Source organism: Siniperca chuatsi, linkage group LG2, assembly GCF_020085105.1.
Source record: "Siniperca chuatsi isolate FFG_IHB_CAS linkage group LG2, ASM2008510v1, whole genome shotgun sequence".
Taxonomy (NCBI): Eukaryota; Metazoa; Chordata; class Actinopteri; order Centrarchiformes; family Sinipercidae; genus Siniperca; species Siniperca chuatsi.
In genome coordinates, this window is record NC_058043.1 from 19,737,196 (window position 1) to 19,755,264 (window position 18,069).

The 18,069-nt window shown below is 42.6% G+C and overlaps 1 protein-coding gene across 3 annotated transcripts in view; it reads right to left on the minus strand.

The window, feature by feature from the left end:
* LOC122888184 (low-density lipoprotein receptor-related protein 1-like) overlaps positions 1 to 18,069 on the minus strand; it is a 94,710-nt gene that overhangs the window by 35,180 nt on the left and 41,461 nt on the right. For all 3 annotated transcript variants that reach the window (XM_044222265.1, XM_044222275.1, XM_044222255.1), the window contains exons 7-23: positions 17,444 to 17,606; positions 13,151 to 13,373; positions 10,725 to 10,914; positions 10,460 to 10,603; positions 9,131 to 9,367; positions 8,242 to 8,422; positions 6,823 to 7,045; positions 6,084 to 6,273; positions 5,796 to 5,921; positions 4,950 to 5,090; positions 4,318 to 4,443; positions 4,106 to 4,222; positions 3,862 to 3,942; positions 2,644 to 2,811; positions 1,133 to 1,315; positions 841 to 1,038; positions 441 to 686 (exon numbers count right to left, since the gene is read on the minus strand). In XM_044222265.1, coding sequence (XP_044078200.1) covers positions 441 to 686; positions 841 to 1,038; positions 1,133 to 1,315; positions 2,644 to 2,811; positions 3,862 to 3,942; positions 4,106 to 4,222; positions 4,318 to 4,443; positions 4,950 to 5,090; positions 5,796 to 5,921; positions 6,084 to 6,273; positions 6,823 to 7,045; positions 8,242 to 8,422; positions 9,131 to 9,367; positions 10,460 to 10,603; positions 10,725 to 10,914; positions 13,151 to 13,373; positions 17,444 to 17,606 — 2,937 coding nt within the window. The remainder of the gene's footprint in view (positions 1 to 440; positions 687 to 840; positions 1,039 to 1,132; positions 1,316 to 2,643; positions 2,812 to 3,861; positions 3,943 to 4,105; positions 4,223 to 4,317; positions 4,444 to 4,949; positions 5,091 to 5,795; positions 5,922 to 6,083; positions 6,274 to 6,822; positions 7,046 to 8,241; positions 8,423 to 9,130; positions 9,368 to 10,459; positions 10,604 to 10,724; positions 10,915 to 13,150; positions 13,374 to 17,443; positions 17,607 to 18,069) is intronic.

An 18,069-nucleotide genomic window follows, 5' to 3' on the forward strand; every position in this document is an offset into this window, starting at 1 on the left:
TTATTATTTAATATTTCAGATTCTTTCTTTTGATAAAATAATAATGAAAGCTAGAAACCAATGCCCAGGTCTTTTTATGTTTCCTTAGTGAACCCTTAACCTGTCATATACTTCTGTGAATGGCATTAAAGCTCTTCCTCTTTTCTGTATCCAGTGCTATGTCTATTGTCCAACAGAGTATCGCATTTTGGCACGGTGCGTCTTCTCCAACCACACAGTTTCCTGCATGGGCGGCCTCTCCTTTGCTTGATCCCAAACCCAAACCACACGTCTTGATTCTGAAGTTCTTAAACTCAGTCACTTCTCTAGCTTCCTCCCTTACTGTACAGCTAGCGTCAATCAAATGTTCAAATTTAAATTCTTCACCAGTGTCTTTTGACTTCCCCTGACCCTCCACCCCCACTGTCTTCCCCTCTTGTACTGTTTCCTCGGTCCCTTACCTGTGCTCTTGCAGTTCTCCATGTCAGGCTCTAGTTCCCAGCCCTCGTAACAGGAACATTTCACACTGAACTTGTCCTGTTCGCAGCGTTGACTGCACTTAAGGTGTTTGGCACAGAAGCTCTGGATTTGACAAGTCTTGTTGTCGAGGCCTAACTCCATGCCCAGTGGACAGGAACAGATCACCCCCTCGCCAGGGGCCACTGTGCAGTTATGGCTGCAGTCGCCATTGTCCAGTGAACACAAGTCTGTAAAACAGAAAATCAGAGGTGGACTGACACAAGGGATAGCTACACAGAACTGTTGTTAAACCACTGAAGCCATGATTTAAGATGCAGAGTTTTGCTTGCTGTTATGACGTTCCCTGTACTGAAACACAGCCTGGGTGCTGTTGTCTCTTACCACAGAGTTTCTCATCAGAGCCATCTGGGCAGTCATCAGTGCCATCACAAAGTTTCTCTGCAGGCAGGCAGATGGTGGAGTCGTTGGCACACACATGGTGAGAGAGCTTACACACCAGCGCCTCACAGTTGTCCTCATCTGAGTTGTCCTCACAGTCACTGTCTCCGTCGCACACCCAAGCTTTGCTGATACAGCGTGCTATGGACAGAAGGCAGGGCTACTTTAAAAATAATTACTTAAACTGACTTTATGTACTTTACATACTTCTTAATTTGGAGTATGGTCTACTCACCAGAGTCCCTGCAGCCAAACTTGACAGCTGGATCGCACATGTGTGTGACGCCCTCACAGTTCTTCTCATCGCTCAGGTCCATGCAGTCAGTGTCCCCGTCACAGCGCCAACGCAAGGGGATGCACAGGCCGTCCATTCGACACTGAAACTCATCTGTATGACAACCTCCAGGGGGACGCGTAGCTGTGTAGAGAAAGACATCATAAGACTCTAAAATTACATTATCTTCAATCCTTGTCTGCATTAATCAAATCAGGACACACAGCCTTGAGCAGAGACAGTGCGCAACATCAAAAGACTGTGGAAACAACAACTAATGAGCAGTCTGTTAGAGATCTGGATGGCAACAAATCTTGCAACAGGAAAGAGTGAACAGATTCAAGTATGCATTTTTAGAGGGTCATTGTTTTTTTAGTCATAAACACCAGCTGCCAATGAGTCATTTTTGTTATTGTTTCAAGGTTGCTCTTAACAGAAGCATAATAATGATTAGATAGTTATAATTGAGTATGTCACATCACTTGTTGTTGTTATGTAAAAAAGAACAAGTTATTATATCACTCACTAAACGACTAGTGAGAGTTATTAGGTGTCAGTGGTGGCACCCATTACACTGGTGCCAGTGTGACTAATACGGACCAGGGACCTATTACATCTACTAACTAAATTGTTAATACAGTACTAGCAGAGATGCAAGCATGCACCAATGATAATAACAACCATCTGTCACGGCTTTGTTCCATAAATACTTAATATTGGCTAGTTCCTAAAAGTTCTTCTTGGTGACTAGGGGCCATGTTTTCTTGAACCAAGAACTTAGTGCATCATGTGCAGGTGCTTTAGGCATTTTAATTTCCAGGTGTGCACAGCGAACCCAGTGGCGCACATGAAAACAGGTAGGGATCAGGAGAAATCCATTATCATGCATTATTAGTGGGTGTGTTAGAAACTGGTATAAACTGCAGTCAGTGCCATCGGCTGCAGCAACACGGCATCTATGTTCTTCAGGTCCTTGCTTTTCTTTTCTGATTTTATTCAGGTTCAGATTCTGCAAATCAAGGTGGATTGGAAACTCGAGATAAATAACTGCAACTGAAATGAGGTATTGGTTTAATGCACCATTAAACTATACCAGATAGTGTGTTTATAGATTTTACAGTTCTTTCAGTTGTCTTAGTTACAGGGTATAGCATCCTCCTGCAGGTGTACTGTATGAACAAGGACGGGAAGCCAACACCAAGGCAAAACTAATCCGTCCAGCACTCTTTGAGAGCAAGTGAGGGCCGAAAACATGACCGCAGAAATACGTAGTAGTATTAAGACATGCTTTTGTGGAGAACATGCCTCTTGCCATATTGAAAAATGACCAAACTGTAGTTTTGATATGAAATTGTTTGGCCAATTGGAAAGCACAGTTGCAAGCATGGTGGTCTAATTTATAAGGATTTCTTATAAATTATATACAATAATCTGCTGCAGTGGAGACGCCCCCTGAGGTTAAGAAAACTGACCCTGATTGGTGCAGTTTGCGTGGGTCTCGTCGCTGTAGTCCCCACAGTCATTATCTCCATCACAGGTCCAGTAATCTGGGATGCAGCGGCCGCTGTTACACTTGAACTGAGCGCTGGAGCAGGAGTGACTACAGCCTGCCTCATCACTGTTGTCCCCACAGTCGTTATCTGAAAAAACAAATACAGTCAAACAACACCCACTCTCTCACATTATGAGGCGCCCACTGCCTCAAAGGGAAAAAAAAAAAAATATATATATATATATATATATATAAATATTCAGAAAGCAATTGCTTTTCTTTTTTTCACAATTAACACAGTGACAGTGAAAACCATGGAATACATATGAAATAGAATATGAGAGATGAGAGAGTAAATAATGACAGAAACTGCATAGATCAGACCATGCACCATGAGGGAATGTACCGAGCGCTGATACATTGAGCTTGGCAGCAGAGCATCATAAGCACTTTTATACCCACACTATTGCAAAAGGGAAATCTAATGTATAACCTTTGGCACTTTTTACAGCAGTTAATTTCATAGTCATCAGGGAAACAAAATCTATTCTGTGGTTAAACTACTACTACTACTCAACCTGGCATTTTATTAAATCTATACCAAATTAAATTGAGTTTCATTAATTTCATTGTTAACACAACTATACTTTGAGTTTCCCATGTATTTGGCTGAATAATGCATTTACAATTTATCAGATCTAATTTAGCTTTAAACCTGTGTGCAGAAGACTACAGTAAATGAATGGCAGCAGTATTGGCCTCAGCTTGTGGCCATGTTTATTTAGCAGAAAAGCAGCCCTAACTGTTTGTGAGCCAGCTTGGCCAGTCCTAGATCTAGGCTAGCGTCATGGCTGTTGTGGTGCATGTTGATCTATGCACTAACCGGTCGGGTTTGGACAATTCAACTCATCAGAGCCGTCCCCACAATCCTTTTCTGAAAGACAGAACCAACGGAAGACAGCAGAGTGGGCGAACGGCACAACACGGAGCAACAAAACCAACAACACAGAACAACAAAAGACAGGAGAGAAAGGTAAAAACACACAAACGTACTAGGTGACAAAAAGAACAGTGTATAACCAATATGAGGCTGGTGGCAAAACATGCACAGCAAACTGTGACAAAGGGAAGCGAGGATTCGCCACTGTAAACAGGCACACAGGAAAAGAAGAGGAGAGAATAAAGAGCAGACACTAACCATTATCGCAGCGCCAGTTTATGTTGATGCAGCGCCCGTTGTTGCAGGTAAACTGGGTGAGGGGGAAACATGTGGGGTAGGCTGTGGACAAAAGTAGAATTTAGACATGTTGCTGCTTACACCTCTTAAAATCTGTACTCTGTAAAATCTGTAATGTCAAAACAACCGCTACGAACAGCTATAAATCACCCCTCCAGCTACAGAACAAACCAGACTGACAAACTATGAGAATAAGTTGACCAACCACAGGAAGCAGGTTCATCTGACCGATCACCACAGTCATCGTCCAGGTCACATGTCCAGGAAATAGGGATGCAGCGCCCACTAGCACATGAGTACTGATTAGGCGGGCAGGTACGAGCTAAAAGACAACACAGTGTGTGGAGGTCATGTCACATGTGAGCAACAAAAAAACACCTGTCAGATTTCGGTATGGGAATATGTTTGTTTCTGTACCCGAGCAGGTGGTGTTGGATTCGTCCTCATCGTTCCCGCAGTCATTGTCCCCATCACACAGCCAACGCAGGGGGATGCAGCGGTTATTTTTGCACTTAAATCTGTCTGTGGGGCAAGTGTGTTGGTCTGTAGAGAAGAAAGGACGCATTGAAGGGCAAGAAAGAATCAAAGAAAATGAGAAGCCATGGGGGGAGAGGCGTACGGGGAATGGAGAGAGATGTGAGCTGCAAAGGAGTGAGAGAGAGCGAGCAGATATTTTAGCTTATTTTGTGAGCTTATTTTAGGTTTTTTTTTTGTTGGACAGGCTTTTATTTTGTCTGGGAGGGGAACATGTCTGCACTCCAACCACAGACGGACAGACAAGCAGACGGAGAGCTTTTCCAGATCCACACACATTGCTACATTCTTCTTTGCACATATACACACACACACTCACATATCATGTACTCACATATACACAAAATTAGCATGTATAAACACATACTCACTAGATTCAGAGTCTGCGCTCTCATTTCATTCTGGCATCATCAGACCGTCAAATTCAGACTGCCGGAGGTCATTTGACTCATTATAAACAAGAGGGGTTTCGAAACCATGTTAGATGAGGTGTGTGTGCGTGTGCAGTAACTCACGGCACAGCTCAGGAGCCTCGTCGCTGTTGTCCAGGCAGTCGTTGTCTCCGTCACACTTCCAGCGCTCCTGGATGCAGCGGTTGTTCTTGCAAGCAAACTCCCCAGTCTGGCACTGAGGAGGGGGTACGTAAGAAGGGTTGGCTGTGCAAGGAGAAGTAGAGGAAAAGAGGAATAAAAGGAATGTGAAAAAGAAGTCACAGAGGACATGAAAAAAAGCGAAACACAGTTTTGAATTACCACACTTTTCAACAGAAGAAAAACGAACTGGATTTTTGGAAAAGAGCAATTAAAAGGAAAAGAAAAAACCCAACAGTCAAAATCCACCTCACCCATAATAGACTGAAGCTGAGCTGACTGCAACTGCATATAAATCAAGTCATACATTGGGAGGACAAAATAACAGCAACACTTGTAGAATAGACAGTGATGCAATAAATACCTTTGCAAAGATTTTAATCTTTGGTTTTCATTGAGACTGTCAGAGCTGTTGATTTTGTTGATTTTGTGGTGTTGTTGTACTGGATTGTATTTTATTCGTATTTTGACCAAAACAGGAACAGCTTGAATATTCTAGGCTTCAAAAAGGCAGTAATTATTGCAGTTTGAGTTTGTATTGGACTGCATTACATCATGCAGGCACTTCTGTTATTATGGCCACCCCCTGTATAGCTAACATTGTTCAAATATTTTTGTCAAGCAGTTCCAACTAAACACACAGTCACACAGTTTGACTCAACTTGTCCAACATACAGAAAATAAAACCTTGTGTATGCAATAGAGCAAAATGAGTGCCCTTCAGTCTCACACACTCACATGCACACACAAAGCATTCATGTTTGAACTCACCTTTGCAGCTGGTGTTGTCAGCAGGATCTAGTATTTGGTCTTCTGCACAGGCACACTGCCTGCCTCCTGGTATGGCCAGACACAGACTGCTGCAGCCGCCATTGTACACACGACATGCATTAGAGCCTGCAGATGAGCAAACATGAATGAGCAGATATATAAGGGTCAGTGCAAACACAAATTAGCACCGATTATGCCTCATGTGCTGTCTTTGCACAATCATGATTTCTGGATTAACATGGATGGATGGATGGAAGACTAATCTATTTGTGATGTGTTTCCAAATACCTTGCTGCTGCTGAGCGTCATACATGCGGATTTCAAAGATGGGCGGTCTCTCGTTGCGCAGTAGAGTGGCAGTCCCAGTGGTGGTGTCCAATTTGTAAATGCTGCCACTACGATACTCATTCCAGAACAAGAAGTGTTTATAGTGGCACAGACCAAAGGCGTGGTTCAGTTCCTGACCTTCGTACACCGTCTGGTGATGTGAGAAAAGCAACAACATGGTAAAGTATGCTTTAAAAAACAGACCACAGCTTTCTGTGTCCAGAATTACAACTCAAAACATGTTCATATTAATTCGTGGTGAAGGTTAAATGTGATGTGATGGACCTTAATTATGCTACAAATCTAAAAATCTTTGGCTAGCATATACCAACGCTACACTCACCTAAAATGTGTCAGAGCAATAGCGGTACAAAAAAGCAGACCATAAATCTACGTGGCCCTAAAATATCCTTTTCAACTCCATCAAACCAAAATCTAACCAACACACAGGCCAGTGAAAACAAAAACCATCAATTTAGCCACAAGAATTGAGCAGTATTAAAAGGTCTCAAGCCCACAGACTATGGACTGAAATGTGATGGACCACCCACAGTCTTCCATTGCTTTAAAACTCATTCCTTATTAGCTCACCCACAGCTTGTCAGACCCTGTCAGAATAATCCCCTGCCTTGATTCCTGTGAACCACTCTGTCTCTAGACTGCAGTAAAATAATCCTGATGATGGCGAACGAGTGTTGACCTTGCGCACGGAGCTGTTGAGGTAGACCATCTCAATGCGGTCGTAGTAGGCGTCCACCCAGTACAAGATGCCCTGTGGGATGTCCAGACTCAGACCGTTGGGCCACAGCACCGTTTTGCTTGTCACGAACACGGTTCGGTTGGAGCCGTCCATCCAAGCTCGCTCAATTTTGCCTCGCTTGCTTTCCTTAGGGTCCTCCTCCCAGTCTGTCCAGTACATCCACCTGAGGAAGCAGCGAGGAAACTGTCATGGGTGCGAGTATTGAATAAAATGTGATAGCAAGACAAAAAACAGGAGAATATTTGTTGGGGCATCTTGAAGAATCTCTTGGCATTAACGGAGGCAGTGACATTTTATCTAGCTGCCCTAAAGAGAAAAACACTCATCAGAGCATCCAGTGAGGCGACTCCACAGTGTTTCTCAGTTGATCTGCCCACAGGCACACAGGTAGTTTAGGAGCTGTCAATCTTCACCACTGATCTCGGCTCAGCCTGTGAGCAGTGGCTGTCTACAAAATTGTGCGAAACTAGACACAATCCCCCTTGCTGGAATATGACTGACATTAGCATTAACATTTCATATTTCCTTCTACTTTCCTCTCTGCAAATTTCTCCTCCTCCCTCTTCTCTCTGAGACTGATTGATTTCAGGCATTAGTGGAGGCGAGTGCCTTTTCCCTGGGAAGTGTGCGGACACACATCACCCTGTCACTAGCAATCCAAAGAGTGTGTGTTTATGAGCGCAGAGAGAGCCCAGAAGGTCATATCAATAAGACACATCCATACATGGCAAGATTAAGAGCTATTTGAACGAGTGCAAGAGAGATATGCCTGTATGTTAATAAGCTTATGGAGGAAATCTATCATTTAATGTGCAAAATGCTTCATCTGTTTAAATAAAAAGTGTGTGAGTGTAATCAGAAGGGATGTTACATTACAGGGTGATAATGGGCAACAACACAGATAAAAAAAATTATAAAATGCTCTCTGCAGGAAATTGTGAAGAGACACAGACAAGAGACAGTGAAAAACAAAACAGCACTCCTTGCAAGTGGTGAGTAATAAAACCAATAAACAGCTCAGACACGAGAGATTGGACAGAGATACAGGTTTGCTGAGAGGTGAGTGACAGAGCAGCAGAATTATTTCACTTGAGTCAGCAGACAGCTGACCAGAAGAAATGACCACCGATCATTATCTCTCACCGTATGTTTCCTGACCACGAATAAGCACACACAGACATGCGCGCACCATAAATCATTAAACAGCCATCTCAAAACCAGCACCATTTGCACCGCTGCTGCATAAACCTCCTACCTGGGCTGTGAAACTCTTAACCTGGACCTTGTCCAGTGGTCTTTATCCATTTTCTGTGGAAACATCAAACTCCATCACTCCCTCTATCTCTTTGTTGCCCTTACCCATGTAGAGGATCCACTACAATGGCACGAGGGTGAGTCATTTTCCCCTCAATTAGGGTTTTGCGGGTCTGTGAAGCCTTTTCCAGCCGAGCCACACTGATGGTTTTCTTAGGCCCGTCATCTGTCCAGTACAAGTTATCAGCCATCCAGTCCACAGCTATGCCCTCTACTGTGTGGATTCCTGAGACACATACATACTGTTGGTGAGAAGCCGATTGCTACAGCACACATAGAAACATTGCAAAGTCTTTTCATAAGCGTAAATCCAGATTTCCAATTTTTTATACTTTTAGATTAAAATTTTGATTTTATACTGGATAACTGCCTACTGATGCCTGTTACTAAAATGCCTGTTTCTTTCTCTGATCATGTAGACTTTTAAATGTTTTCCATCTTAAATTTGTGATTGGAAGTCCACTGCGACAAAATTCTTGTCCTCAATGGGAAAACTTATACATTACTTAACAATAAAAGTTGAAGAGAAAAAAATATGTTTGTGTTAACAAGATTCTGAGCTTGTGAAATTATTTTCAAGCTTATGGTTGTTAATCACCCCTTGCAAACCTGGGCAAAAACTGACAAACTGAATGCATTTAAGTTCCAAGTGTGAATTTAGGTCCTGCTTTTACAGTCAAAACTCTGGGCCAAAATCCACACCTGTAACTTAAATATGTGTGTGCATGTGTAACTTAAGTGTCACTTAAACTTGTGTAACCTCACCAACTTTTACAACGTGCAGAGTTTTTTCATAGGTTTACAAAGGTTGACATACAACCACATGCTACCAAATGATTTCTGAAAATCATTGCACAAGCTCAAAATCGTATTGACCCTTATTTTAGCCCTTACAATTTTATTATATAAATCAAATTAACTGTCATTACCCTACCTTCCTTCACAATGGTATCCCTCTCTGTTCCATCAATCTTCTGTCGCCCAATGATGTAGCTGGTGGCGTCGGCAAAGTAAATGAATTCGCTCTCAGAATGAAAGTCCAGAGCTCTGGGGTTCATCAGATTCTCTATGGGGATCATGTACTCGTCTGGCACCTTGGCATTCATGTCCATGCCCCTGATGACCCCTGGGCGACCTTTACCATAGACCAGGAAGAGCTCGTGCTCGGGTTCTGCAGCAAAGCAAGAAAACAAAGGCAAAAGACTGTAGCTTATTCCTGAATTTATATGTATATAATTCAACAGAGGCACTTAACACTAAACTTCTTCCACCTGCCTATATACTGTTCTTTAACGATTTCTGTTGACGAAGAATCAAAAAATTAAATGCTGACTAATGACTGCTTTTTTTTCCAAATAATGTGTATTGATTAAACAAACAAATAACGTGCAAGATCAGCAAAAGCCCTAAATGAAAATTTAGTGATTTTCAATTGAGAGGCAGAGGGAGAGGGAGAGGAGGAGGGGTTGCCTAGTTAAATCAATTGTGTCATTTTCAAGGACAGTTTTTTATCAGAAGGCAGATCAATATAATGCTATTATTGGTTGATAGAATATTAAAACACTTCTCAGAACAAGCTGAATCAGCCTGACAGCTTTATAGGGAGGTTGGTGGAGAGCTAGAGAGTCAGACTAAGTTATGGTGTTGCTCAGCTACTTTGTTCATAGCTATTTCCCTGACTGCAGCCCAGGAGAGAACCACCAACCTTGGCTGCCCTTGGCTTTAGGTCAATAGTGCTGAATCACTGTCGCTCGCGAGTTTATACTTACAGTTATGCTGGAAGCATGCACACATTAATCCTGGATGTGCTGAATCTATGCTACAGTGCAGTGGTTCCCAACCTTTTTTTGTCCGACGTACCCCCACACCCCTATCAGATGAGCTCAAGTACCCCCTCGTTGTTTAGGCCTTTCGGCTTGCTTGTTTTACCAGTTTAACTAGTACCTAGTTTTTCCAGTCATATTACAGCCAATTCAATATGTGCACATATATTTTTTTAATCAAATTGTATTTTTATTTATTCTTTTTTTTTTTACAAATTACTTGAGCTAGTTAGTCCACAATCTTTCCACATACCCCCTTGCAACTGCAGAAGTAGCTATATCCCCTGCTGTTTGGAATCACTGCTACAGTGGATGTTTGAAAGAGCTATCTCTCAGTACCTACTGGAGTTTCTTTGGGGATCATTTGAAAGAAGATGTGTTGATTTGCAGCTGCAGAAACATAATCATTGTTTCATTACACTAGTAGTAAGCCTACTCACTTTTGCAGGACTTGCCATCGCTGCCCAGGCTGAATCCAGAACGACAGCGGCAGGTTCGGGTCTTGTGGCCATTCCCCAGCAGACAGATGTCCGAGCAGCCTCCAGCCTTCCCAAACTGGTCCACCTCACATGCATGGCTACGCACTGGACACCAAGAAGGTGGAAAATAAAGTAACAAAACCAGAAGCATATAGCAGTATTCAGATGTGCATGAGATATGATATGAAAGTGTGCGTGTGTGTATGTGTGTGTGTGCGTAGTCTACCTGGAGGCTGGCGTCTCTGGTGGTAGACATGCAGTGCTCCTCCCTTGTCCACCCTTGTCACTACTTGGTAGTCTGTGCTGTTAAAGCGGTTGACCCTGATCACACTGGTTTTAGGCTGCATGTTAGCGCTGTCTGAGTTGGTTGCATACAGATAGTTTTCAAACACAGTCAGCCCATACAGGTGCTCGATCTTATAGAGAGAAAATGGGAAATGGGAAAATGGGGAGATGATGGAAGGGTTGAGGGAGAGAATAAAAGAGAGGGAGATAGTATTGAATCCAAGGTACTAAAAATCCAAGTTCACCTTTTTTGAGTGCTTTACTCAGTAAGTGTGAAAGATTAGATGTGGTCTTGTGGTAGAAGATAGTTCTACTTATTAACTATACATGTAGTCTGGCTAAGATTTCAGTTTTCCATAAATTTACTTTTAGTGAATAACAGTCACATAGTCACTGGTGTTAGCTGCTACCCTTCATGACCATAACACAGATTAGTTCTTCTACAGAAATTTGATTTACTGTACCAGTGCCATATTTCCTGAGCTTGTAAAGAGTTGTATATGCTCTGATGAAGGCTGTGTAGGCAAAAATACATGAGTTTTGTGTGAGCTAACAAAGTCTGGTGAAAAGTGAATAGTCTGCAATGGATATTTTCAATTTATATTGCAAACTCTAAGTGATGCACACTCCTGTCTCACCTTCATACAGTATCTTGTCTTTATGCAAAGTGAGCCTGTCCACAGTTTATTTACTTGCAAGCAATAATACATGATGATGTGGCCTAATATATGAAAATAATGGACCACAGTGGATGCAAAGAATGCCACGACTCAATGTAGAGTGGCATTTTACTTCAGTGAGTCCATTATTTTCTATATCTGGAAACCTCAAACTGCACTTATACCATGTCATCTTACCACAAAAACAAGATCGGTTCTGTTGGAATTATTTAAATAATATTTTTCTTTAGTCATATTTTCCCATGGTTAGTTTTATTTTACAAGTGAGTATTAACTGGTAATGTAGCATGAAGTAGAGGTATTGTTGCCGTGGTTACATTTAGTTTAATAAACCATGTGTCTGTGATGTAGAACGGCGGTTAAATGGTTTACCGTTTAAGTCTTTCTGAGGAGTCCTGATAATTTTAACAGCCACCTGCTTTAGGTGCAGAAACTAGTATTTTCCGTGGCAATGGTAGAATGTGGTATTATAAAGTGATGACGCGTCTAGCAGCAGTGACGGAGGGGAAGCAAGAAAGCTTCCACTGCTCTTGGTAGACAGAGCGCATAGACACACTATCTGACAAAATCAGGAAGAAAAGCAAGGCAAGAACTTTCCGATCTGAACAAACATTGGCCAGTGACTCAGTGTCCCATGAGGCCGTGTCAGCAGCAGCATAAAACCTGAGATGTCATTGTGGTCTTGGTCTATTGCAGCAGGCTGTGTGGAGCTCACTGGGCCATATAGAGACACACCGAGGCACACAGACAGTCAGAAAGATAAAAAGGGTTATCATCATAGGTTGAAGGGCAATCCTCTGCTGAGGTGATACAGTGAATGGAAACCTGTTAGTATCAGACTGTAAGGAAACATGACACTATGTGCACTATGTCACCTTTACTCACAGATCTAGCCAAGACAAACCAGACCAACACTAGCCACACACTTCGGGTTCCAAGTGGCTGTAACTATCCACAGCCAACATCAAAACTGAATTTGTTTAAATATAATGAATCTAAAGGGATGAATTTGCAGGGATGGGGCACTTTATCTCTGATGCATCTTGATTTGAACTTCGAAAACTGTATTTTTACACAAAAAGGTTTCCTATGCAGCTTTAAGAGAGCATGTCAGGCCTTAATGAACGCATACACTAAAGCATAAAACAGCCCAAACTCAGCACCATCAATAACACACTTCCTTTTAACCTTTACCTGAAGGATGTGCATGTACTAATTCTCTATCAAAAACACACACACACACACACACACACACAACCCACCATATCTTGCTTTGTGTGTGTGTGTGTGTGTCTGTGCCCTTAGGCCCAGTGAGTAAATGAAAGCCATTACTTCTCCACAGATCACAGTAAAAGCCATGGTAACACATTTAAGTGCCACTGTGCTTTATCAGTGCTGCAACATCAAAAGCCTCTGTATTAGACACTATTAATCAGCTGCTTTAATGAAAAGGCAAATGTCCACCATATTCTCTCTGCTCATAACTCAGTGGGCAAGAACACATTACAGGTGTACACAGGAGAAACATAAGGTGCATTATAGATATAGAGGGAACTCTAAAGCACACTACAGTTTTTAGAGCATAATGAATAGCATACACAAGGACAGCAATTTCATTTAAGAGAAATTATCCTCTTACTAATGGAAGATAATGGGAGTGTGGTGTGTCCAGAGCAGCAGTTCTCACCAGCAGGCCTTGGATGATGGTGTGCCGGTTCTTGCCTTCGTAGTCCACCACCTCAATGTAGTCCAAATAGGCATCAGCCCAGTACACCAGCCTGCTGACGAGGTCCAGCGTGATGCCATGTGGGAATACAATCTTACTGTCCACAAGCTTGGTTCGGTTCTGGCCATCCATGTCACAGCGCTCCACCTTAGGGATCTGACCATAGTCTGTGAAGAATACCTTCCTGTAGAAACAAAGGATTAGACCTAATTGAGGATAGATTAACTGAACTGGAAAATTGTTTCATTTTCAGTACATCTGGCTTTGTTATAATTGATTGATCACCCTTATTTCCGTCACAGGGAGACAATAATAATCTTTTTAGTAGGCAAAAAGAGAAAGGTAGAAAACATCCCTGATGGCAGACAGCAAGTGAGATTAATTCTAAAAGTATTTTTTTCAAGGAATAATGCTGAATATTTGATGAATATCTTTACATTTTGGACTGTTGGTAGGAGAAAACAAGATGTCTGAACTCTCCAAAATCATTTTCAAGACCTAAAATTTTGAGTTTCTTTCTGAATATTTGTAGTTTTATGGGCTAGCAATATCCTGAAGGAACATATTTCCACTGTAAATCGGATTTAAAACCAAACACAGTATGTCAGAGCATAATCATTATTTTTTATTTTTCAAGTTTTTCACTGCTGCCAAAACAAAAATTGTGACTTATTTATTGCTTCTAATAACAAACCATGCTCACAGTCCCTGTAACCCCCCCCCCATAACACATGACAATGTGTTATGTCTGTAAACAATCTAATGAGGTGCAGGAGTGGGTATGATGTATCAGCATGGTCTGAGTGGACGGGAAGATAAAAATATGTACATGTGTATGAACCTCTAAAGAAGCATATTTATTATATATATATATATATATATATATATATATATATATGGCCAAAGGAAGAGATACAGACCACAGACGTTAAGACACGAAAGCTCCTCACCATGCATGGAGGGTTCCATCCCAAATCCAGCACCCTGAGACTGTATGCTAGCCGTAAGGAAGACGGCCGTGGACTAGTGAGTGTGAGAGCCACTATCCAGGATGAAACATCCAAGATCCACAAGTACATCAAAGATAAGGCCCCAACAGATGACGTGCTCAGTGAATGTCTCAGGCAATGGGGAACAGAGGAAGAGGTGCTGGAGGAGGGACCATCATGGGAGGACAAACCCCTACACGGGATGTACCAACGGAACATAACTGAAGTGGCTGATATCAAGAAATCCTACCAATGGCTAGAGCGGGCCGGACTGAAGGACAGCACAGAGGCACTCATTATGGCTGCACAGGAGCAGGCCCTGAACACCAGAGCAATAGAGGCCCAGATCTACCACACCAGACAAGACCCAAGGTGTAGGCTGTGCAAAGAGGCCCCCGAGACAATCCAGCACATAACTGCAGGGTGTAAGATGCTGGCAGGGAAAGCATACATGGAGCGCCATAACCAAGTGGCTGGCATAGTGTACAGGAACATCTGCACGGAGTATGGACTGGAAACCCCGAGGTCAAAGTGGGAAACACCTCCAAAGGTGGTAGAGAACGACCGAGCCAAGATCCTGTGGGACTTCCAGATTCAGACTGACAGAATGGTAATGGCGAACCAACCAGATATCGTGGTGGTGGACAAACAGCAGAGGAAAGCCGTTGTGGTTGACGTGGCAATACCAAGTGATGGCAACATCAGGAGAAAGGAACATGAGAAACTAGAGAAATACCAAGGGCTCAGAGAAAAGCTGGAGAAGGCCTGGAAGGTGAAGGTAACAGTGGTGCCCGTGGTCATCGGAGCACTCGGGGCAGTGACCCCCAAACTGGAGGAGTGGCTACAGCAGATCCCTGGAAGAACACCAGACATCTCGGTCCAGAAGAGTGCAGTAGTAGGAACAGAAAAGATACTGCACAGAACCCTCAAGCTCCCAGGCCTCTGGTAGAGGACCCAAGCTCGAAGGATGAGACCACTCGAAGGACGAAGTTTTTTTTTTTATGCGGTTGCTGCTGCGTTTACTTTCGCGAGGCTCAGCTGACAGGGAAGACCAGTGCCCCACCCGACGATGAAAATCAAACACCTAGATGCACCACACATGCACTTTATGGAACATTTACAGCCCACAGAATTTCAACAGAGCTGTTTTCAAACAATTAGTAGCACATTTGACAGATAATAATTTATTCAAAATATTCTCGTCTGGTTTTCAATCCCTTCACAGTACTGAGACTGCTCTTCTCAAAGTCTGTAATGACCTTCTGTTGGCTGAAGATGCTGGTGAGTGCTCTATTCTAGTTCTTTTGGACCTCAGCACTGTATTCAACACACTTGATCATAACATGCTCATCGACAGACTGGAAAGGTGGACAGGAATCACTGGTGTGGCCTTAAACTGGTTCAGGTCTTAACTACTGTATCTAATAGATGTTTCTCTGTGACTATGGCCAGCTCAGTTTCATCCCCCATGAACATGCTCTATGGTGTCCCCCAGGGTTCACTTCTGGGTCCCATTTTATTCTCCATCTATATGGTCTCTCTTGGTGACATCATCCACAAATATAATGTCCAGTTTCACTGTTACACCGATGACACACAGCTCTATATTCCAATCAGACTCGGCAACCAGTCTAACATAGCAACCCTCCACGCAAGTGCCTTGCTGAAATTAAACACTGGATGTCAGACAACTTTCTCCAACTAAACCTTACAAAATCTGATGTCATTGTACTTGGTCCCCCCGCAAACAGAATTCAAATTATGGTAAACCTAGGTGAACTAGCTAACTTATGCTAAGCCCTCAGCCAGAAATCTTAGTTTTTTCTTAGTAGTTTTTGATCAGGACTTGTGTTTCGAACCCCATGTTATTTCACCCACAGATACGGGGAAGCTCATCCATGCTTTTATCTCTTCCTGCCTCGACAACTGTAACTCCCTGTATACTTGTCTCAGTCAGAAATCAATCCACCACCTACAGTTAGTCCAAAATGCTGCAGCTCAGCTTTCAACTCAATCCAAAAAATGTGACCATATCACCCGTTTTAGCATCCTTGCACTGGCTGCCTGTTTATTTTAGAATTATTTTAATCACTTTTAAGGCCAGGCATGGGCTGGCCCCTCCCTATATTTCTAACCTTTTAACCCCCTATGAGCCAGGACGCAGACTGAGATCCTCTGGTAGGGCACTGCTTGCCATTCCAAGGTCTAGGCTGAAAACCAAAGGAGACAGGGCCTTTGCTGTCAGGGCCCCTACACTCTGGAACAATCTGCCAGAGGAGATCAGGCTTGCAGAGTCAGCCCCCTGTTTTATCTCACTTCTTAAAACACATTTTTATAAAAAAGCTTTTATTGTGTGATGCCTATTTTTATTTTATCTTTTATTTTGTGTGTTTTATATTGATTGTTGTAAAGCACTTTGTTACCTGTATTGAAGGGTGCTATACAAAAAAAGCTATTATTACTATTATAATAGAGTAATTCCACAACCAGTAACCAGAAGATGAAGGAAAGTAGAAATATAATGATGTTGTGTTTGTCAATTTTCCTTTTTTCAGGCTGAATACAGTAAACTGTCAGTGTGGGATTTCTGGAAAGATTTGTGGTCACTAATTTAACAGCACAACAAAGGATGATTTTTGCTGTTATATTGTTGTTATTGTTGCTTTTCCCCCTCTCTGACACTGCGGACCACAAGAAAAAAAACAGCTACAGTGAATCTACATGACCTTGATACTGGAAGAATGAATTACAACTAAGGAAATTACGTGGGATGAAAACAATGCATGTAGCTACAAGCAAATGTGTGCACATATACACACATTCTCACTTTCATGCCGTCAATTTTTTCCAAACACACATACACTCACACAAGCATGCACCACAGATATACACACACTTTCTGGAATTCAGTTGGAAAGGCTGGTGATAAACAAAAGAGCTGTAACAAAAACATGCTTTTATACTCTAAACCTATACAGTCAGCATAACATAGTGCAAATAGAACATCTGTACTCAATTACTCCAACGTCCAAACCTCAATTTAGCCTTTTCCCCCATTTCAACTGGTTGTTTTAAAGTTGGATAACAATGACAGATGACAGAAGTCTGACTCAAGTCGCTCTCATGGGACTATGAGTTTGCATGAAGCACTTGGAGAAGGATGTCTGCGTGAGTGCATTTAGAAAACTAGCACATATTTGGTACCTGTCTCTGCATTTGTGTATGTGTTTATGCATAAGACAGAAAAGTAAGAGATCAAACTGACCCCATGGTGGGGTCCAGGGCGATGCCTTTAGGGTTGTACAGCTCCTGGTCCAGGAGGGTGACACATGTCTGCCCATCCTTGTCACACACGAAGATCCTGTCGTCCACGTCATCCACAAAGTAGAAGTTTCCGGTGAGCCAGTCGATAGCCATCTGCTCCACATCTGGAAAGAGAAAGGTCGGAGGGGTGAGGAGGGTGTAAGATGGGACACAGGAGGTGCTGGGGGGAAGCAAAAACAGTGTTTTCAGTACTCAAATTGATTCATTTTGACTGGTATAGAACTTGAGCGTGTGATGTTGTTGTACATACTTGCAGCAGATGGGTAAGAGTTTTGACTCATAGTCATGTGTCATTAGTCAGCAATACTGTGTAGCAACATCTTCAACAGCTCTCTCTCTCTCTCTCTCTGCAACACTCACACACACGTTCACACACAGTCCAGATTATCAGGTTTGGACTTGGGGCAGTTTTCTTGACTGACAAACAAGATGACAGCCAACTCCAGGTGTCTAGGTAATGCGTCACTCAGACAGACAGGCTGTTTGTTGCTTCAAGGAGTGTGATGTTGCCGTAACTGTAGTTAAGCGATGGCGGGTGTGCGGTTGCTGCTGCGTTTACTTTCGCGA